The sequence below is a fragment of the Chlamydotis macqueenii genome, chromosome 1, assembly GCF_036417535.1.
Source record: "Chlamydotis macqueenii isolate bChlMac1 chromosome 1, bChlMac1.mat, whole genome shotgun sequence".
Taxonomy (NCBI): Eukaryota; Metazoa; Chordata; class Aves; order Otidiformes; family Otididae; genus Chlamydotis; species Chlamydotis macqueenii.
Genome location: NC_141556.1, coordinates 131,424,401 through 131,445,120, shown reverse-complemented (window position 1 = coordinate 131,445,120; position 20,720 = coordinate 131,424,401). Strand labels below are relative to the sequence as shown.

Below are 20,720 nucleotides of genomic sequence, written 5' to 3'. Positions count from 1 at the left end.
CTTACCTCCTCAAGTAAGATTGCTTCGGTTTAGTCTGTGTCAATGTGAATTTTGATGGGATCTACACTATGTGGGAACTGAAAAGCATGCCTCCTACCTGGACATCAATTTCCTTCAATTTATTGTTGGCAGTCTCTTGTGTGACTTGTTCCTTTCAGGCCAATTTAGTTGTTTTTCTTCAAAAGATGAGAAGCAACCAAGGACTGTCTGAACCAACCAGAAAACTCCTGTTAGGGAGCTAAGTAAAAGCAGTGGAAGAACTTAATTTGAAATTTATAGTAAACTCAGAATTTTCCTCTGAAAAACTAACTTAAATTGTTTATATTCATGAGTTTCTAAATTAAATGCATCAGATTTAGTGCTTTGAAGTGACTTTCTTCTTTAATCCCCCTAACTCTCATAAAACGACTAGATAATCTTCCATTTATTGCAATGTAAGGCGTAGTTGAAACACGTGATACAGTTTATCTCTACAAAGTATAGAAGTGCATTTTAAATAATTTTCAAACTGCTAGCGTAACGAAAAAGCCCCAATTTTATTTATATTCCTCTAGCTATTTCAGTGAGAAACAAATGGCTTTAAAGCACAGCTTTTGCATACAGTGTCCTACCAACTTACATGGCAAGAATTTTACATCCTGACTCCATAACTGAGGCCACATCATGTTCTCCGCAAGGCCCCTTGTGCTGCTTTGTTCAGCAGAAGAATTTCTATCCAGATAACTGTGTTCACTTGTTACACTGGGGAATTAAAGTGTACAGTAGCTTAAGTACAGAGGTACTTCACATGAGCTGTAAATTAAATGCTGAAGTAAAAGACCTTTAATTCCTTCTTTTTGGGTAGCAAATGAAACCTTGCCTATGCCCAAGGTGACATTATGGAACTAGGGGGAATATATTGTTTCTAAGCAGTGGTGGAAGTTTCTCCAAGTAGGAAAACAGCATTGTAAATAGCAAAGTATTTTTTTATAAAATTGTAATATTAAGACACAAAGCTTTGACTTACGGAGACTTGGTTTAGATACTGTTGAAAAAGAATGGAGACTTCACCAGGATGTGGGAATTGAGCTTGAAGTTGATTACATTCATGTTTCATTTTATTCAAAATATAGTAGCCATATGCCTAGTATATTGGACTGAAAATAAGAATCCCAGCATGCTTGGAAGTCTTTTGTGGAAGATGGAAAATATTCCATGAAGGTGCATGTTGTCAACACCCTATTTTTTTGTTTACAATAGTATTACTGTAGAAGTGCATCCTGGATATAATGAACTTTGCTGTGGTGAAAAAAAAGGACAGGTATGTTCACAGTAGTGGAGGAAGAGTGGTGAGGTTTGAACCACGTCTGTGATTCAGGATTGTTGGCAAGCATTAGTGTTGGCTTAAGTGGCATGCTTATATGGGAGTGTCAGCTCTTAAAATAACAGATATTAAGCAAACATGAGTTTTGGTAACAGGGAATAAGGTAAAAAATAAGTAACAACAACCTATGTGTGAATACCTTGCTTAAACATGGGTGACAAATATATATTTGTGTCATATTGCATTATACCAATTATAAGGAACATCTGCATTCTCTTTTTTCACATTGCCTATTTATTTTTGTCAGCTATATTGATGTGATATAAAGTAACCTTTTTATGATGACGTTACTTTATCATTTCAGAGTTCTAGGTGTTTTTCAGTAAGAATTTAACTTCTCAGTTGGATAATTTTCTTCTTAATGTTGTTCTTGTACAAGTTGTGAAAGCAGGAGACAGTATTTGTAACTGTGATCCTTTAAACATCAGGAAAGTTTGCTTGTGTGTTTAAGGGTGGAGAGAGAAAAAGGCAGAAAAGCTGTTTTACTTTGGGCGACTACTCAAGTAGGGGCTAGACTACATTTCTGTCATTAATTTACTGTATTTGTTTCTGAAATCATCATGAAAGAAGTACTATTTTTAAAAAACAGGGCCGTGACACCTTGTGATTCTGATTTTATTTTTATAGCAGTGTGAAGAGTAGAAGATTTTCCTGAACTGGTTTGTGCTTGGAGTAGAAGTAGTATGGCTATATGTGATTAGTGGACTTCAAATAGTAACCATGGAGTATAAAATGCTCAGTTTTGAATTGAACTGTTGGTGCAGGAGCCAGAGCTTTTTAACTTTCTAGTCTCTAAAGTCTATGTACCACAGCTATGAGATTTAATTGTGCATTTACAGTGGAGTAACAGTAGTTTATTAATTTTAAAGCCAGAAATTATGTATATCCATCTTAATGCATTATAATAATTATTTTAGTTGACATGATTTTTATGCAGTAATTTGTTTTGACATTTCTAGAGTTAATCTCCTTTAAAATATATATATATATATATACACTCCTATTATGTTATTTTACTAATCTTATTTAAAAAGGGAACATTACATATTGAATACTGTACCTCAATTTTATTGTAATGATTTTACTGGTTACCAGGTGGGGTGGCAGTTGAAAAATTTGGTGAATGCACTACGAGAGGATCCGAGTGGTGTTATCTTAACTTTGAAAAAGCGACCTCAGAGCATGCTTACCTCAGCACCAGCTTTACTGAAAAATATGAGATGGAAGCCCCTTGCTCTGCAGGTAATGAAGCTTAATCATAAGTCATACACCATCATTTTAACTGTAGAATATCTCAATGATGCTTTATTGTGCTTCATCTCAGCAGCATATGGATTTACTCTTGTATACTGTGAAAAATTGTTTCTGAAATTATTTCTCTACAGTTTGTTCTCATAGGCTCAATTGAAATTACACCTGTTATTAGAACTTAAGAAGTAATCATCCCAGTGTTTTACAATGCAGAAAAGTAGCCCTAGATAACTTTTCTAGCCAAGAGGAAGCAAGCATACTTCAGAAACTGATAAATTTTACTTTGAGCCCTTGTTAAGTTCTCAGTACAGTGTAACCTCAAAGAAAGAGGGGAGGAAAAGATCTTGAATTCTCAGTTTGATCAGTCATGGAGTTACCGTAAAATTTATAAGGTGATTCAATAAACCACTTGACCATCAAAATTTCCTCATGTAAATAAAAGACATGTTCATGTCAAAGTTGTCCTTGAAATTGAACCCTCGCATATAAGCAGGTGTAGCACAGGATGTCTGGCTTGGCCTTTAATTTTCGTAAGCCTGCAATGTGCTGAAAACCATGGAATGGTTTCATTAAAGCTTTTGTGTTTCACTGTAGGATAAAATGTCACTGCGATGGATTACTCTAGGAAATAAAAGTTATGTCTGGACTGATGAAAGCATGTAACCAACAGATGGAACTGACAAATAATCCCTTTTTTCATTCAGTTCAGATAGAGCAATGTTTAGAAATTTATTTTCATTGCAAAAGGAATACATTCTTTGGGACATTTTTATTATCACAATAAAAGGTCTAATTTAAAATTAAGTACTTTTGAGGGAGAAAAGACTTCTTCAAAGTTCGGGCAAAAAGAAAATGAGATGCAGAAATGCCACTGCCAGTAGCTGTGGTCTTTTCCATTTAATATAATAAGAGATTCATAAAACGTACTAATGCCATGAAGAAGTTCTTTCACATATGTATACATATGTATAAATTATTTTGTAATGGTTAAATGCATCATTGTCTTTGAAGCTGAGTAAGGTTTTAAATGATTGAGATGCATTGATCTTTCAGATATAAAGAACTGACTAGACATGTAACAAAAAGTTTCAACCAAAAATATCTTATTAGTGTCTGAACATAAAATTGCAAATCTGTATGCATGATAAAAGTGCATGAATGTCTATACTTGAAGGCTGCACTTTTATCATGGCGTTAGTGAGAATATAAATACAAATGAAAAATGCACGTCATTGCTTTGATTGGGGTCAAATGCTTTCAGTCTAAATCCTCTTTGGGTGGCATTTCTTTGAGTGAATTGAGTCATTCTCCTAAATATTCCTTTTTGCTTCACTTTATCACTTGGCACTAGAATAATTACGCTGAATACCCCACAACAGAAGTTTCTGACATGGGCCATTGATGCAAACAATAGCAAATAAGCAATTAATTCAAGACAGGGTACTCCAAAAGGGTGAGAAGAAATTTGATAAAAACCAATTTCCACCATTTAAACTAAGTCCAGTAGGAAAGTGAAGATTCCTGTTGTCCTTTTACAGTGAATGAAGTCATGAGCTAAAATTGTGAGCGTGCTTGTAACTCCCCACCCACTTCCAGAAGCAAAAAACCAGTCATCTTTTAGTGTGTTTTATTTGTTTCTGATTTACATCTCAGCATCCTTAGTTCAATACAGAAACTAAGGTGTTATTCAACTGTTCTAACTTTAGCTGTCAACTAGGTATATATCTATATACCATTCAGGTTTCTCATTTTCACTCCCTTTGGCCAGCAGACATACATAACAGTTACTGGTTCATTCATCTTCACCTAATTTAGACTGATCTGCCTTAGGATGAGGTGAATTGGACCCTGCACGTGCATCTTTCTCTCTATTTGATGATAAAGTGAGTCTGTACAGCTAGCTTGAATGTAAAGTATCTGTATTAGATAGTATGAGATTGACCCTAGATAGAGGTTTTCTGTAATCTTACAGGTTTGGGGATGGGGGCATAAAGGGAGTGTTGGTTTTGGTGCAGGTTTTTTTTTTTTTTTTTGTTGATAGCATGGAAAATATGAGTATTTTGAAGGCTAATATGAGTACAAAGAAAGATACTGTTAAACATTAGAGATATAATTCTGGTACCACAATGATACTGTTCTGATCTTATCAAGCATGACACCAGGAAAAGGCCAGAACCTCATTCAGCACTTATGTGTGAAGTGTGCATATGTGTGTCCGTTGTAATTTGTGATTTTGTTCTAAGAAACAACAGTTTTCTTAAGTAGACTGAGTATCGAAAAAGCTCCAGGGTGAAGTGAAGACAAACTTCAGAAGCTGCATAATGTGGAGATTTCTGTTGTTAATTTATGCAGATCAGAGGTGAGCAGATGTTAAAGTCCGCTGATGTTAGAGATTAAATGTAGCCTAAGTGTGAAATCGGTACTGTATGTTTGATTAATAACAAGCAGCAAAAGCAGTCAAGAATGCAGTGTAATTTTATAGCTATTAAAAATATCGAAAAATTATATTTATTTAAAATAATTTAATTAAAAAATTTCTGAGCAAATCTTCAGAAAAACTAAGTTTTTTAACTGCAGTTTGCCCTTTGGCTCTTCTGAAATTTCTTATGTCTCTGATGAGAGGAGAGGAGGAAAGTGATAGGAAATAGCATCATCTTTGGAAACAGGGGAAATTATGATAACTTGTTTTCCCATATCAGGATGTCATGAAATAATTGACAATATTGCAACTGTGCTGTTATTCCAGAACTAAGTTAATTGAACCATATGCATTATTCAACAGACAGAAGCTATAAGGAAATTATGACTCAGTAATAACTCTGTTAAAGTACAAAATATAAGCAAAACATTCAAAAGACTCTAGAAGAAGATAGGGGGATGAAGTACTGATAAAATGAGAATTAGGATCTGCAAACTGGCTGCTGTGGTTTTTTTTGGTTCTGCAAATGGAGTGAACAGAGGGAAAATGTGGTGTCACATCCAAATCAAATTGCAATGAGTGAGGTGAGAAGGTGAAAGTTTGCCCTAACGTAAGGAGGCTGACACAAAAGCAGAGACTTGAGTTTTTGTATACACCCCATCAATGAATATGTTTAACAGCTGTTACAGCAAATGTGGAAGGTAAATATTTCAGTGAATTAAATTAAGTGACTCATTTACATTGAGATTTACATTGGGATGTTTTAATTGAGAGCCTTCAAAACTTAATTTTAGCTGAAAGTGAGTAATGCTGAGGCATTATTGGTAAATTGCATTCTGCTTGTTTAGTCAGTAGTTCTGTGTAAGAACAAGTTTGCCATTTGCCGCTGCATTAAAAAAAAATAGATTTAGTGGAAAGATACTAAGTATGCCTGTAAGCTGGGAAAGTGCTAGATGAGTCTTCCAGTTCAGGCACTGTGCAGGTACTACCAGTGTATCAAGCAGCTTGGTGTGTGAGTGTCAGGGCATCCTGGTAATTAAATGACACATTCTGATAACAAATTTTTTAAGAGCTTGCTGTCCACTGTTAGTGATCTAGATTAGCCAAGTGCCAGCCAAATGTTCACGGTCTCTGAGTGGGGAAAATGCTTTTAGATCATTCAGATATTAACTGGTTACTGATTGGCATAAATATTTCTTAGAACGTTCAGTGGTTTGCTTTGAACACCTCTGCTTTCACATCGCAGTCTTGCCATGAATTATGGTTTAAATCCAGTCTACATATTTGTTGATTAATTCTTTTGGGTTTTTTTCCTTTTAGCAAATATGTGGAATATTCATTCTTTTAGCAAATAGTCTTATCCTTAGAATAAATACGAAAGGTAGAAGGAAGGTACGAAAGAAAGAAGAAGAATTATGTATCCTGTGTAGCAGTCCTGAAACTGATACTGAATGGCTTGATGAACTGTAAAATAATACAATCAGCCTATGACTCTACTATGCACCATTACATAATGAGTTTGTGTTTACAAGTGCATTAATTCCAGCTCTAAGGTCAATTAGTACTAGAAAGAAAAACATCCTTTTTTTTTCTTCCCCTTGTGTCTTAATTAAAGGAAGTGCTGGTTGTTGGTTTTTTTTTTTAGTTTTCAGTCACTTGATGATTGTCTGTTTTAATATCGATCAGTATCCAACTTCTCACAGATAATCAAAAGTTCTCCCTTCATTCATTCTGGAATCACATCCAAATTTGTGAAGTCAAGGGATTTTTCAACCTGTGTTTTTTGTTATAGCTTTTATAACATTTGAATTAGGCAGCTGTGGCTTGGGGAATTTTGTGTTTGCCTTTGCAATTGAAGGTATTCGTTGACATGATATTGTACCATAAATATTAAGATGTTATGCCAGCAAGAAAAATCTTACTAAATTTGCCTCTCAGTTACTTTTTCTGGTACTCTGATCTGTTGTGTGCAAGCCCAGAATGATGTTTCAGATTGCAATGTTTGTGTTTCTGACTAATACTGAATGTGGTGAACAAACCAAGTGAGTTTAACCTTTAATTTTTAAATTTTTCTTACTTGACATAAAGGTGACTTAATCATCTTTAAACTCTCCAAATTTTTGTCTGGTTCAAAACCTAACTTAAATAAACATCCTCTACTCTAGATTGTCTGTTTTATTTCTCCTTTCTAATTTGTGTTATTTTGGGGAGGTTTCAAAGGGAAGGGCCTCAAAGTGCTGTTTGAAAAAGGCAGAAGGTTCAATAGATAAGATTCTCAGAGCATATGAAATCTTATGTAAGTTGCTATCATCACACGAGCAAGAAGCTAGCTGCAAAGTCCTCCTTTGCCTTCTGGAAAATGCGTTGTTCATTAGTCAAAAGAAACTAGACTGACTACAGTGTGGAAAACCCTTCATCCTCTTTATACTACAGAAAAGGAATGATAGAGCAACATGTTGCCATGCTTCAACTAATTTGGACTACACCCTGCCAATGTCAGTGAAAAGGCTCTTACTCATGTTAGTGAGGTTGAGGGCAGGTCCAGCTGCCAGTCATATCTTGTGTGATGACTTGGAAAAAAAGCCTTCTCACCCCTTTTAAACACTCTGTCACACTCCTCATCAAGCTTATTTAAATGCCACCTTTTGTATATTTAAAGTAGTTCACTGTACTGTTTTGTATGTGATTAAATTGTACCGTTATAAAATCACCACAGCTCAGTATCTGTAGTTTTTTAAACAGATTTTATTTTGGATTAGATATGCATTGTATCTCCACTATGATATGCATCCTATGTCTACTATGATCTATTCAGCTTTTCAGCCTCCTAAAAAGCAACAGCAATGGTAACAGCAGTCCTTGGTCTGAGAGAAAATTATTTTTATTTAGTTTTTTTCTTACTTGATTATATTACCTCCTTCATTCATCTAGAGACAATGTCATATTTTGTTTTCATCATTAATGATTAACATTAGTGACATTACACTTTTTAATCATTAAATTTGAATAAAATACTAACTTGTTGGCTCTTCAATTGCTTAGTTGTCTTTTAACTACATGGGAACTGGACATTCTTTGCAGCAATGTTAAATGAGTTCTGGCTGGGTTTTCCTACAGAGTATGAATTAGTTCTAGTATTTCATTACTTCATGTCATGGTTGGTCTTATAAAAAGTTTGTTTTATTGGAAACATTCTGTTCAATAACTTGTCGTAACCTTGATCCAATATGAAAAATATTTTAGCAGTAAAATCCGTTTACTGATGCAAATATTGTATAAAGACATTACCACTTAACATTTTGTATTGGTTTTGCTTATGCTTTTAAAAATTGTATGTCTTTTTCTGGAGCAATGTTTCTCAAACTATATAGTGCAGCTTCCAAGGGAGTTAATGAAAGGTTCAAAGAGTTTTAAAAAACATTTAAAAGAATTTTAGATAGTATTTATTAAATATTAATTACATTAATTATTTGGAGGAAAAAAAAGGCAAAAATAATATGCTGAGTTACTGAGGGCACCCTCTCAGTTCCTTCAGGATTGGGGTTGGGAAAAGAAGCGATAGGTCCTGGTAGCAAGAGGGAAGTAGGGACCGCAGGGCTTAGCTAACCAGGGCCAGAGCAGCTCTGGGAGGAGAGGAGAGTAAGTGTCTATGTGCTATCAGTCACTACTTAGAGGGACTTGTTATTTCTCTGTGCTGGGGAAACGGAGCTGCTGCAAGTAAAGACAGTGGGTTTTCTGTTCCTTGGCCAACCTGTGGGAAAGGGTCCATAAAGACTAATGATCCTGAAGGAGGATGGTGCATCCAAAATGTTTGAGAAATAGTACTCCAAAATGTATTGAAATATGTATTTTGTGTGTGTCATTGTGAGTTAACATTGATGCGGAGTTTTTGGGGGGTGTTTTTGAGGCTATTCCAGTTTAAATATGTAACTGCTAAACTTTCTCTGTCAAACTACTCTCATGGGTTGAGTATTTAACTCTTTGGACCTGAAAATGTTTGTTTTATTGCTGATTCAACAATCCCACTTGCCCTGGCCAGCCTACCAAAAGGGACTGCAGCAGGAAAAAGCTCTAGTTCTTGGAAGAGAATTAACTCGGCAATAACACAGACCTCCAAGGCATTCAATTCAGAAATACCTGACTGGACTTCCATGTGTTTTTCGGTTCAATGTGCCAGCATATGATCCGCTGAATGGCTGCCATTGAACTAGAGAGCTTACGTGAGCTGATTTACTTGCAGGTGCACAGATAAACTCAAACTGAATGGTTGAGATCTCTCTAAATTGCGATGCAAAATGCTGTGTAGATGCACCATACCTGCAGGCAAATGTTCTGAAGGGCTCTCTTTTTAACCAGGAGGGCCTGAAGACTTTTAATTATTTATAAAATAAAAGCTGAACTCCTGCAGCACAAGGTGGTAGTTACAGCAGTGCTCTCAGTGTGTTGAGCAACTACCAGGAGAACCCATTTGAATGTGTTTACCATGTAGCATTTATTACTGAAAAACTGGTTTACTGGTGCAGTGTTGATAAATATATATTTTTTAAAAAGTGGTGACCTACCTATTTTTAAATTTGGATTTCTCCCTTTTTTTCCTGGTTACATAGCTTTTCTGGTTTTATGGAAATAAACTGGAGAGTTGACTTTGGCAATATGACTCAAATGTGAAAAAGATATGAGACATCTTAGTATGTTTTGAGACAATCCTACAGGATTGTGCTTCTACTTGTACTCGATTGTATTACAGTTTCCATCCTCTTGGGAGCTCTGAGTGCCCTGGGAAGGTGTACCCACATTGCCATCCTGTGAGATACCATAGTCATTCAGACTCACCAATTACATTGTAATTTCACCTATGAAAGTGTCTGACACAGGAACAGTTTGAGGGAAGCCTTTTACCTTCAGGCAGCTGCATAACTTCTGTTTTTCTATGGTAGACCGAATATTGTTTCTTCCTATTGCACTTACTGTTTTAACCACCTTGCTGAGCCAGAAGATGAACCAAAATATGCATTTCTCAAAGATGTACAAACCCCAACTGATTTTCACCATCTTCCAGCAAACTGTCCTGGAGTACAAACCGACCTGAATGTCTGAGCTGTGTGTTAGCAGGGCCCAGTGAAGTGTGAAGTTACCCAATAGAATCCTCAGACTTCAGCAAAATCTGGTTTCTTTTCAGAAATTAAGCCCATATAAATTTAAATAGTTAAAGGCAGATGTTCCAAGCAGCAACACAAGGGAAATTCTCTGCCTGTGTCCTTTAGCCCTCCAGCAGCCAGTCATGACTACCAGAGGCTCATCAACCCATTGTAAGTCCAGATCACTGTTATGCTTGAGCATGGTTTTCCCTGTGTGACATAAACAATAAACTCCTATTGACTGCCACCAGTCTAGTCTCTAGGGCCCTCTTTCCTCTTATCTACCTATTCATACAAGTGAAAGACTGTCTTCTTCCTCAAAGTGGAGAAGAGCAAATCCAACTACCCAGCTTGTCTTCCTCTCAGTACTCCTGCCAGTATGAGTCATGAACAACAACAGCCTGGGTTTAACAAGTGTAAACAGGGTCTTGGTCACAAAATTCTTTGGCTTACAATGAAAATTAATTCTACAAGCTACTCAGCAAGCCACAAAGTGTACTTGTCCTGGGAGTACAAGGTATCAGAAAGGCAATAACAGTAAGTGATTCAAGTCATCTATGCCTACAGTGTCACAGATTAAAATCTAAAGGATAAGATTTTCATTTATCTGAAATAGAGTTTAGTGGGCTTTTTTAGTTTTTTGATTTTTTTACCCAGTTTTGCTGCCAACTTTATTGTTATTTCTGTAGGCTTCTGTCTTCTTGTTTTCAGTGGTTGTAAAGTCTTTTACCTGTCTGGTTTGTGTGTGTGTCTTTCTCCCTCTCTTCCTGTAAATACTGGCAGTCTTTCATTGACCTAGCTACAGAATATTCTCATTAACTCTAATAAGCAAGGAAAGAATTTAGTAGTATCATTGTTTACAGGAGATGGTTTTCTAACATTCAAAAAGAGAAAACTTGTGTCAGTTTATAGCTGTTGCTCTAAAGGTGGACTTGCAAATTTTTAACAAGAAAATTTTAGGCATACATTTTATTATGTTTGAGACAAATAACATCTAACACAGCTCTGTTCCTAAAACAAGGCAGTAATTGGCTAAAGGGTGAGATTTCCTAGGTGGTGTGCATTATTCTTGCATGCAGATTCAAAAAAAAGTAACACAATGTTGGGGGCTTTGCTTGATAAGCACAAATTGAAATAGGTCATCGCTAGCTTATGAAAGGCCAACATTTTGAAAAAGTTCCTGGGGTTGAACTCTTGGAGTTTTCTGCAGTGTAGGCACAATGCTATGGTGTCAAGATTAATATCCGGGAAATGAGAACTGATTATTCTTCACAGGAATGCCCCGTTGGCCTGTCATAAAGTATTCTTTATGGCAGAAGGATCTTTCTACACGCCCATTCAGTCGGTATTTAGAGCTTCTCTGCCATCAATACAATGTGCAATGTTTGTGTCCTTCAGTAGTTATTTGAGTCAGAAATTGTAGTTTGAGGAACTCTCCTTATCCCGACACATCTCTTTTCAAGGAGTTCACTTCCAAAAAGATGAAGGGGAAAGATCTCTTTCAAAGTAAAACTCAGCATTTGTTTAATATTTGATTAGTTTTAGGGTTTATGAAGATACTGTTGTACTTGCTGTTTTGCCATTTTTCTTTTTCTTCTGCTTGAGTTTAGCTATTACACAAGCCAAGCAACATAAGGCTTTTGTTATTAGGCAGATGTGTTATTAAGTAGAGGAAAGCAATCAAAGTTTTCTTCCCATTTCATTTTTCTGCATCTGTATAGAGACTGTTAGAAGATCTTGCTACAATTTCCAGCCCTCCAGTGATTTAATAAAGTCTTCAAATGGTTGGTCATTATTTAGCTAGCCAAGATAGTAGGCTCAGGAGAAAAAAAGGGATGCCTAATTCACATGAGAGAGAGAGAGAGATGTGATTAAGAGGAAGGATCCTATTTGGACTGGAATGATAGCTAGAATGCATGATTATTCTGCAAGGAGTGTACAATTTATTTACCTGTGAGTAAATGTTACTTTGTGAGGAGTCTGCCCAGGGGAGTGAAGAATAATAATAATCTAGTTTATTCTGTCTCATAGTGCTATGCTCTGAGGATACAGTACCTGATTTTACAGCATCTGCAGACGTAAACTGAAGCTTTTACAGTTAATTCTTAAGCTGCAGAGCAGATGGGGGGAGATGACATTCAATTTAATGCCTACTTATGCACCTTTTACTATAAACACTAGACTTTTTCTTTACAATATTAGTTTAATTAAGGAATTCACTGGATTCTGTATGTTATTTGCTCATTAAGATTTCACCAGTGACTACTGATTACTATTTTAATGGGCATTGGCAGTAATCTTGCTGTGCAAAAGGTAAAAAGATGTAATCAGAGCAGTCAATTTTATAAGCACAATACATGTCCATTCGTAGATCTGTCTCCTTAGTATAACTGTCTTTTTCAGTAAGTTAAAAAGCACACAGAAGATTAGAACTGTTAAATATTTCTTTAACTTTCTGAACCGTGGAATGTTTATAGCTTTTTAAAATAAAATGTATAATATATAAGGATAATCTTGATTATTTCTCTCTGTTTTGAATCAGCCTCTTATTCCTAGAAGTCCTACAAGCAGTGTTGCTACGCCATCCAGCACTATCAGCACACCTACAAAAAGAGACAGCTCCGCCCTTCAGGATCTCTACATACCTCCTCCTCCAACAGAACCTTATGTTCCAAGGTAAAAAAGATCATTTCAGGTGTAATTCAATGAAAAAATATTTGTAAAGTAGCTGACCATTTTGTTCCTACCTGTTTATCAGGCTACCCTCTGGGACTAGGCTGATAATATTTTATTTTGCACGTTATTGAGGGTAGATACACTAAATCAGACTCACAATGATCATAGAATGATAGAATGGTTTAGGTTGGAAGAACCTTAAAGATCATCTAGTTCCAGCCCCTCTGCGATGGGCAGGGACACCTTCCACTAGACCAAGTCACTCAAAGCCCCATCCAGCCTGGCCTTGAGCTCTTCCAGGGATAGGGCAACCTGTTTCAGTGCCTCTGCCCCATCACGGTAAAAAATTTCTTCCCTATATCTAGTCCAAATTGAACGTCTTTCAGTTTAAAGGCATTACCCCTTGCCCTATCACTAGAAACCCTGAATCTGTAACTAGGAAAAGAGTTTTGTATCTGTCGCCTTGCCTGAAAATCATGATGCAACAAGGGAGGCTGAGCTAAAAGCAAGAAACTTTCAACTTCAACAAGAGCACTGTTTTGTTCTGCCGTACTGTTTTATTTTTGAGATATATTTGATTTGATAGTGTTAGAGCAAATTTCAGGATCGCATTTTAGCGTGGCCACTCTGCTAGATTCTGCAGTGACCATGCTATTCCCTGTAAATATATCTGCTACTCTGATCTGCCACCTGAAACAGGCATTTTAATCTCTCCCAGATCTCTGGGTTTGCTGCGCCAGAAAAGCGGCAGATCCTTCTTGCAGATTCATCACCCTACCCTCATATGACCTCAAATGATTCAGTATAATTCCATAACGTACACAGATGTTGCTTTTCTGAAATTCTGAGAGAATTATGGCCCATAGATAATACAGAAGTAGTAGCTACTCAGAGGTCTAGGAATGTATTTAAGAGGAATGAGTATTTTTAAAAGCTTCCATATTCATAGGCACAGCCTATCATATATCCAGTTAATGTATTTTTAAATTGCTTCTTGCTTTTCTTTTAGTTAACTTCCTTGGAAAAGTTGTAAGGGCAGTATGTCCTTCCTTGTAGCTGAGTTTTTCCTAGACTTTCTTATCAGTAACTCTTCTAGCCAATTAATAAGATGTATGACCCGATACTGACAAGACTTTCCTGAGGGTTGTCCAAGAGTAAGGTATATGGCAAATTAAATTGCCTAGTGGGAAGGATAAGTTGTGATTCTATGATAAATTCTCACTCTTCAGAGATATGAAAAACCTTCCAGGGCAAAAGAGTGACTTTCCACTTCATGATTTAGATGATGTCACAAGCCTTTTGTGAAGCCATAAGCTGAGTCCCATGTTCCTTCCTCATCCCTGCCTCATCTGTTACTCGGCTTGTTTTTTATTTCTTGGAAAAAAAATACTGCCATTTTATTTCAAATGTGACACGTATAACAGAGTTGAACTTGCTAACACAATTGCTCTAGTATCTGTCTTAAAGTGACAAAGAAACAAACAGAATACATTGTCTAGTTCACTTTTTTTTTTCTTCTAATTGCATAAAACCACTGTCAGTCATGACACTTGAATTGTTCATAGGGATTGAATATGTCTTTTGTCTCTCTGATAACAGTATTTTGTTATGTCTATGTAAATATTTTAGAGGCATGGTTTTCAGAAAATCCGCAGATATAAATCAAGTATTTAATTCTAACCCATGAACCTAAAAAAACTGCAAAAAGAAACCCCAACCAAAACAGTCTTAGGTTTCCCTTTGAATGCAGTAGTTAGATGGTAAAGACCTGTTGCTCCTGAAACTGAAACTGTACTACCTTGAAAGAAGTAGTGCCTGTGTACTGCAACTGATCATGTTTACCACCACGAAAATAAGTATTATTTGATAAGAAATGCATCCATCCTCCTTTTTTGAAGTATTTTTAGTGAACCTTTGCTGCTCAGCCTTTTTTGAGTTCTACTCGAGGAAAAAATACATTTTGATTACTTATTAATAACATTTCTTAAATCATGATGATAATGCAGTAGTTTGGACCAATTCTGATTAAATCTTGTATTAGTACAAGCTGTAATCTTACAGAGGGATTAAGCTATGTACATTTGAATTTTTTTTATCAGCTTAATCCTAATGGACTACACTTGATTTCACATTGTTGCTGAATAATCTGTTTTGGCATTTCATCAGAATTTTTCTGTCCATGTTTAACTACATTTAAGCATATCTTTATTTCGGGTATTGTCAAACTGTTCAGCATCTGTTTCTGTTTGTTGTTGCCATTCCAAGGAAAAAAACAACCAAACAAACCCTCCTTTTCTTATTGGAAAAAGACAGTAAACGACTTGGTATTTTTATGTAAGTTGTAAAACCCTGAAGCCATGCCACTTTGGTAAGGATACCCACAGACAGTACAGCTGCTGACATAACTGCACATGGATGGGATGAGAAAGAGAGACCAACACTTTCCATGTGCCGGTTACTTAAAAGTGCTGATCATAAGTTAGTACCTGCTCAAATTTGTCAAATATCTTTGAGAGTAAGAACTGAAGCCCTCATCTCCAGAGGGCTATGGCAAAGGGTGTTTGCCTAGTGGCTCTGCACTTCTCTCCGTGATTGCAGTAAAGATCCCTCCAGGTCAGGCTACCCTCCTTATTGTGGAGTCTTCCTCATGCCAACTCCCCATGGTAGCTGCAGCACCGATTAGCATCTGGCTGTTTTCTGTCAGTCTTCATCCTGTTACCTGCAGAGTCTTCCAGCACTGTCACTGGAAATGAGCTCGCGGCCCTGGTGGGGCTGCACCAGCCCCCCTCGCTAAGCCAGCACCATCCCTGCTCTGAGAAAGCAACCTGGCAAAGCGAGAGTAGTGCTCAGTGGGGGTTTGTGGTGCTGCACTGTTGCAGCCAAGGCAGGATGGCCCTTTCTCATCCTCTGTGGCTGCCTGGATCCCACGAGGCTTTGCTTCGTCCTCAGATGGAGTCTCAGGGCGCCAAGGAAAGTATGGGTCAGCATGTTGGCCAGCTTCAAACTCATATGGCATTCCAGAGGGGCAGAAGTGCTCCTACAAGAGCATGAGGCCCCAGCTTCTCTCTTGGCTGCCTCCCGTGCATTTTGCTGCCCAGAAGTTACTCTCTGATTAGGTCTTTTGCAGCCATCTCTAGGAGCAGTCCTACCAGCAGGTTTACTGAGCCCTGCAAGGAGAAGGCTCTGACCCCAGGCACAGCTTGCTGTCTTGTTGCATACCTTTGAGTAGTTTGCATTTTCAGAGAGTGGGGCAGGGGTGTGGGGAGGGAAAAAGCAATAATTTTTGGGGATCTGTACACAAACTGCAAAGTGCATGCCTTGCAATGCATTGCTGTCCTGGGATAAAAGCTCATGATCAGGTGCTAAACACCCTAATTGGTACTGCATGGATGTACCTATAGAACTTCTAGGCCTGGATTGATTGTGCAAGACTGTGTCAAATGTCTGTACATCATCAGTCCCTTGTTCTTGTTGCTCTGGGGTTAGTTTTTAAGGAAACAGATTGAATTTGTCCACGCTTGCCATATAGCCATGTCTTAAAATGATCTGATGTATTTAAAAATGCAAGTATAACAAAGTCAGGTCAATATTATTTCTCTGGCCTGAATCACAAAATGCTAGGTAAAGAAAAAAAGAGTGTCTGCATGTCAGCTTTATTTTCTTTTCAAGAGAAACCGGTAAAATGGATACAGACTGTAAAAGAATTGAATAAGCAGAGATGTGTGAGGTAACTGGCACATACATGCATACACATGCAGGTATGATGTGCGATCCTGATATTGGTCGATGGCATCTGTTTCCTACTTGTTTGAAATATCGACATAGTCCCATGTTTATTGAAATGTTCACAGTAAAAAAAATCAATATCTTACCCCAATATATTAAAAACCTCTCTTGTTTACTAAAGGGATGAAAAGGGAAATCTCCCATGCGATGATGTTGGCAGACATATAGTAGGCAAGCCGGTTCATACAGGATCCGAATCTCCAAACTCATTTCTTGACCAGGAATATCGGAAACGCTTTAATGTCGTTGAAGAAGATGCAGTTTTATATTGCTATGAATATGAGAAAGGAAGAACAAGTGGTCCTGGAAGGAGAGAGAGCACACCAACATATGGTATGGCATTGATCTAATAAGGATAATCATCATTTGTTGATTTTAGGATTTTCGTGCATCTGCTTTTGTTTTTAAGCATGAAAATATTTTCAGTTGCCATTTATTTTGGTAAGAATTCTGTAGTACTTTTGTCAAATTTCAACCTAAGAGCTTATGCTGTGCAAGAAAAAAATGAATTATTTACTACGATGGGGACGGCAAGTCCAGTTTTATATTGATTTTTCAGAATATAAGTTCTATAATTTTTGTTATCAGCTTAATTTTCCAGATAATCTCATTTTATAAAACTGTTTAATTTTTCTTTAGTCCCAGAAATTAAGTATGACTGATGATAGTATGCTTTTTTGTAATACTGTATTAACCTCCTGTAACTTCCTGTACATAGCAGTTTCTCTTTATTTGAGCTTACATGCTGTCTAAGAAATAATTTTATATGTAAACATGCATGTGTATTCATGCTACTTCCACATCTTGGCTTTTGACTTATTTGGGGTGAAAACTCAGAAACAATTTCTCACGAGAGTTTTGCCTCTCAAACTTTTATGCTCCAGGTTATTTTCTGTTTGAATCTGTTGGAACTCTTCCTTTAGCTAGTATTGTAACTTGTTCCAGCTTTGAACTGGGAGAATTGGTTTTCTGTTGCCAAGTATAAAATTGTGCAGTCATAGAGTTGTTAGGATGTAGAAGAAAATGAAGAGGAAATCTCTTGTTTAGAAAAGATATTTTGATGACTATGGTATTAGCTGAGCACACACTTGAATATTTTTTCACTCTACTTGCTATGTTATTTCAATTTTTAGACAGAGCACAAACTGTATATTGGAGTTGTTATAGTCATGGTGACATCATATGCCTTTGTGAGAAGAAGATAGACTTGATTTATGAGGAAGCATAGGTTTAGTACATCATGCGTCCAAGCTCCAAAATCACCTTGGAACCTTGATATAAATTGAGCTTGAGCTGTGTAAAGTATCCTCAGGACCTGGAGCAATGTGCTTGCACAACAGTAAAGGGTGCGTTTTCATAAAATGCACCCTTTCTATACAACTACACAATCCTGCTGCAAAATCCTCAGTATCCTTTTGATTTCAAAGTGTTTTCAGGTGTTTTCTAACCATGCCCATTGTGTACAAAATAACTGCTAAGTTTTCAAAGTGGATATATCCATTTTATTACTCCAGTATTTCAACTGTTACAGTTGGTGGATGCAGTCAGTTCCATTAACAGAGATGTACTCTCTGTTCCAGATGTTAAATTTTAATGCTGGTGGTCTAGAGTGAAGAAGAACACATTTCTTCAAGGACTGTTGAATCCATTATTTTGTTACAGGATAGCTTTTTTAGCCTTTTTCTATTAGCAGAAAGGGTTATAAATACATGGATCAAAGACTGCACTGAGAAGCAGTCATTATTTAACACATTTGTTATACAGCCTTTCACTTTTGATCTCACTTATTTTTTAATGAATTCACACCATCGAGTCCGTTTTCATTTAAGTGTATTTTCTAAAAGTATTACCATTTCAGTATTAAATTCTAAAGTTTCCCACATGGCATTTGTTAGCATAAGATTTGTGGCTAGGCGTGACCTTAGGGTTTCACCGAAATCTGGAAAATGACAATAACAGTCTTCTCGCTTATAGTGACCCATTAAAGAAGGTCAAAGAGAGTTCCAAGGCCTAGAGAAATAATCATTTTCAACATGTACTCATCATTAATTATGTGGTGGTGAGAGGTTAATAGGGCCCTCCATAAATTCTTTATTGGAATCTTTTGACATTTTTTGACAATGTTAACAAAGAGATTTCTCTTTCATGCTCTTACTGGCTTCCAGTTGTATAATAGTTGCTAATTGGGCTCAGAAAGCTTCTGTTCACATCCCAAGGAAGAAATTTTCCTGAGTGTAGTCACCAGGGAAAGGAAATTTAGGGAATCCGTGGGGGTTAACAAGGAGACTAGCAAAGGTAGCAGGCAAATGAAACTTGAGTTTAATGAAAGAAACAAATTTGGTCATTGTAGTTTTACTGCCAGAAACAAAAAAAAAACCCATGCACTTTGAACAGCTGGAGATTTTGTAGAAAAATTGTTATGGCTATAATTTTTGATCACACTCAGATTTCACATGATTTTGTAGCTTTTGTATCTTTTTAAGTATTCAGCCTCACAGAGAACAGAAAGTTATATTTCTAGAGAAAGTTACTTCTAGTCAAACAAACATGAGCCAAATACACCCATCCCCACTCAGGAAATGACTTCTTAACTGTGTGCTTTAAATCTCACTGGCTTCAATTAAGCTTAAATATGTGCCACAAACAGTAAAACAAATTATAAATAAAAGCTAAGTATGTATGTTGTATTTCCTGAGCAATGATGTATGTGTGACCTGATCCTGTAGTCTGTACAGAACGTACACCTTTTTTTGACAATTTTTAAAAAAGACAATACAACCTTTTACCATTTTGCTGCCTCCATGGTATTGGTGTATTTCCCATGGACACCATACTTCAATAGGTAGATAGACATGTTTGAATAATTGTTTTCATTATAAAAGTGTCTTTTTTTTTCAGTGTATCATGAATTTAACCTAAAAAAATGTGGAATAAGACCAATAACCTTTGTGTAGATGTTTTTTACTAAAATAATTAACAAAACTTATGAAGTTTTTACTTTAATCTCTGCTACTTTTAAAAACAAATCATTTTCCCACTTTTTGGTTTTGTGACCAGTAGATTGATTAAAAAAAGAGCAAAGACTGACCTTATTGTGAAAACATTTTGGTTTCAGTCTGTCAGATATTGTGCCATATGCTATCTTGCTCTATGTTTTGTTTCAATATACCATTTAACTTGCTAAAAACTTCAGACCACTTTAAGTAACCCCACTAAGTTGCATAGCACATTTTCACTGAATTGCCAACTATATTTGTGGAATCCTTAAACAGAAATAATAGTTCATAATATTTTTTAAAATAAATTCAGCAGCTTCCAAAATGAAATTTAAAATCTATAATAGTCTTCAGCTTTCTCTCTCTTGCTGTCTGAAATAAAAGTGAATTTATCAGTCATAACGGACTTTGCTTTCTGTGGATGAAATGCTACAAAAGAAATTATATGTATAGGTTTTCTGCTTCCTTTCTTACTCAGTCACTGATGGATCTTTTAAGCCCACTAGCAAAGATGCTATTTGTGAAGGTACTTTAGTGATGTGGTCACGTTTCTATTACCAACAATTCACATAAGCTTTAAAACAGTTCTCCCCATCTGTGCGCCAGGGGCTTCCAGAATAATAAATAGATACTGTTCAGTGAAAACTAAAGTAATTTGAATGCGTCAAATGCCATTTTGTAGGGCACTGGATTTATTTTCTAAACTTAAAAAAATCCGTTAAATACTTAGCTACTTCTTGTCTGTTAAAGAAAACAGAGCTCCTATCTTAACCTCTTGTTCAGAGGCTATGGTGGATCCTCTTTCGTAAGCAATGCTGTAGAATAGCAGCTTAGCACATGATTTGTTCTTTCTTCTAAAGAATGTTAGTTTAATGCTGCCTTATGCTGCATGATCTCAATTTTTTCCTCTGTTTCCAGGGAAACTAAGGCCTATTTCTATGCCAGTAGAATATAACTGGGTGGGGGATTATGAAGACCCTAATAAAATAAAAAGAGATAGTAGGAGAGGTAAGTGGTCTGAACACACATCTTGCACAAGGCGTTATGGGTTTTATTATGCTTTAAGCTATGTATTTCAGCTTCATTTTGCT

General features: G+C 36.5%; 1 protein-coding gene across 7 annotated transcripts in view; it reads left to right on the top strand.

Moving 5' to 3' along the window:
* Positions 1–20,720, top strand: part of CNKSR2 (connector enhancer of kinase suppressor of Ras 2) — a 213,191-nt gene that overhangs the window by 113,472 nt on the left and 78,999 nt on the right. For 3 of the 7 annotated variants that reach the window (XM_086767251.1, XM_086767242.1, XM_086767291.1), the window contains 4 exons: positions 2,459–2,605; positions 12,714–12,847; positions 16,755–16,966; positions 20,548–20,637. In XM_086767251.1, the coding sequence (XP_086623377.1) occupies positions 2,459–2,605; positions 12,714–12,847; positions 16,755–16,966; positions 20,548–20,637 (583 nt within the window). The remainder of the gene's footprint in view (positions 1–2,458; positions 2,606–12,713; positions 12,848–16,754; positions 16,967–20,547; positions 20,638–20,720) is intronic. The other 4 variants (XM_086767283.1, XM_086767268.1, XM_086767259.1 and 1 more) reach the window with 3 other exon arrangements.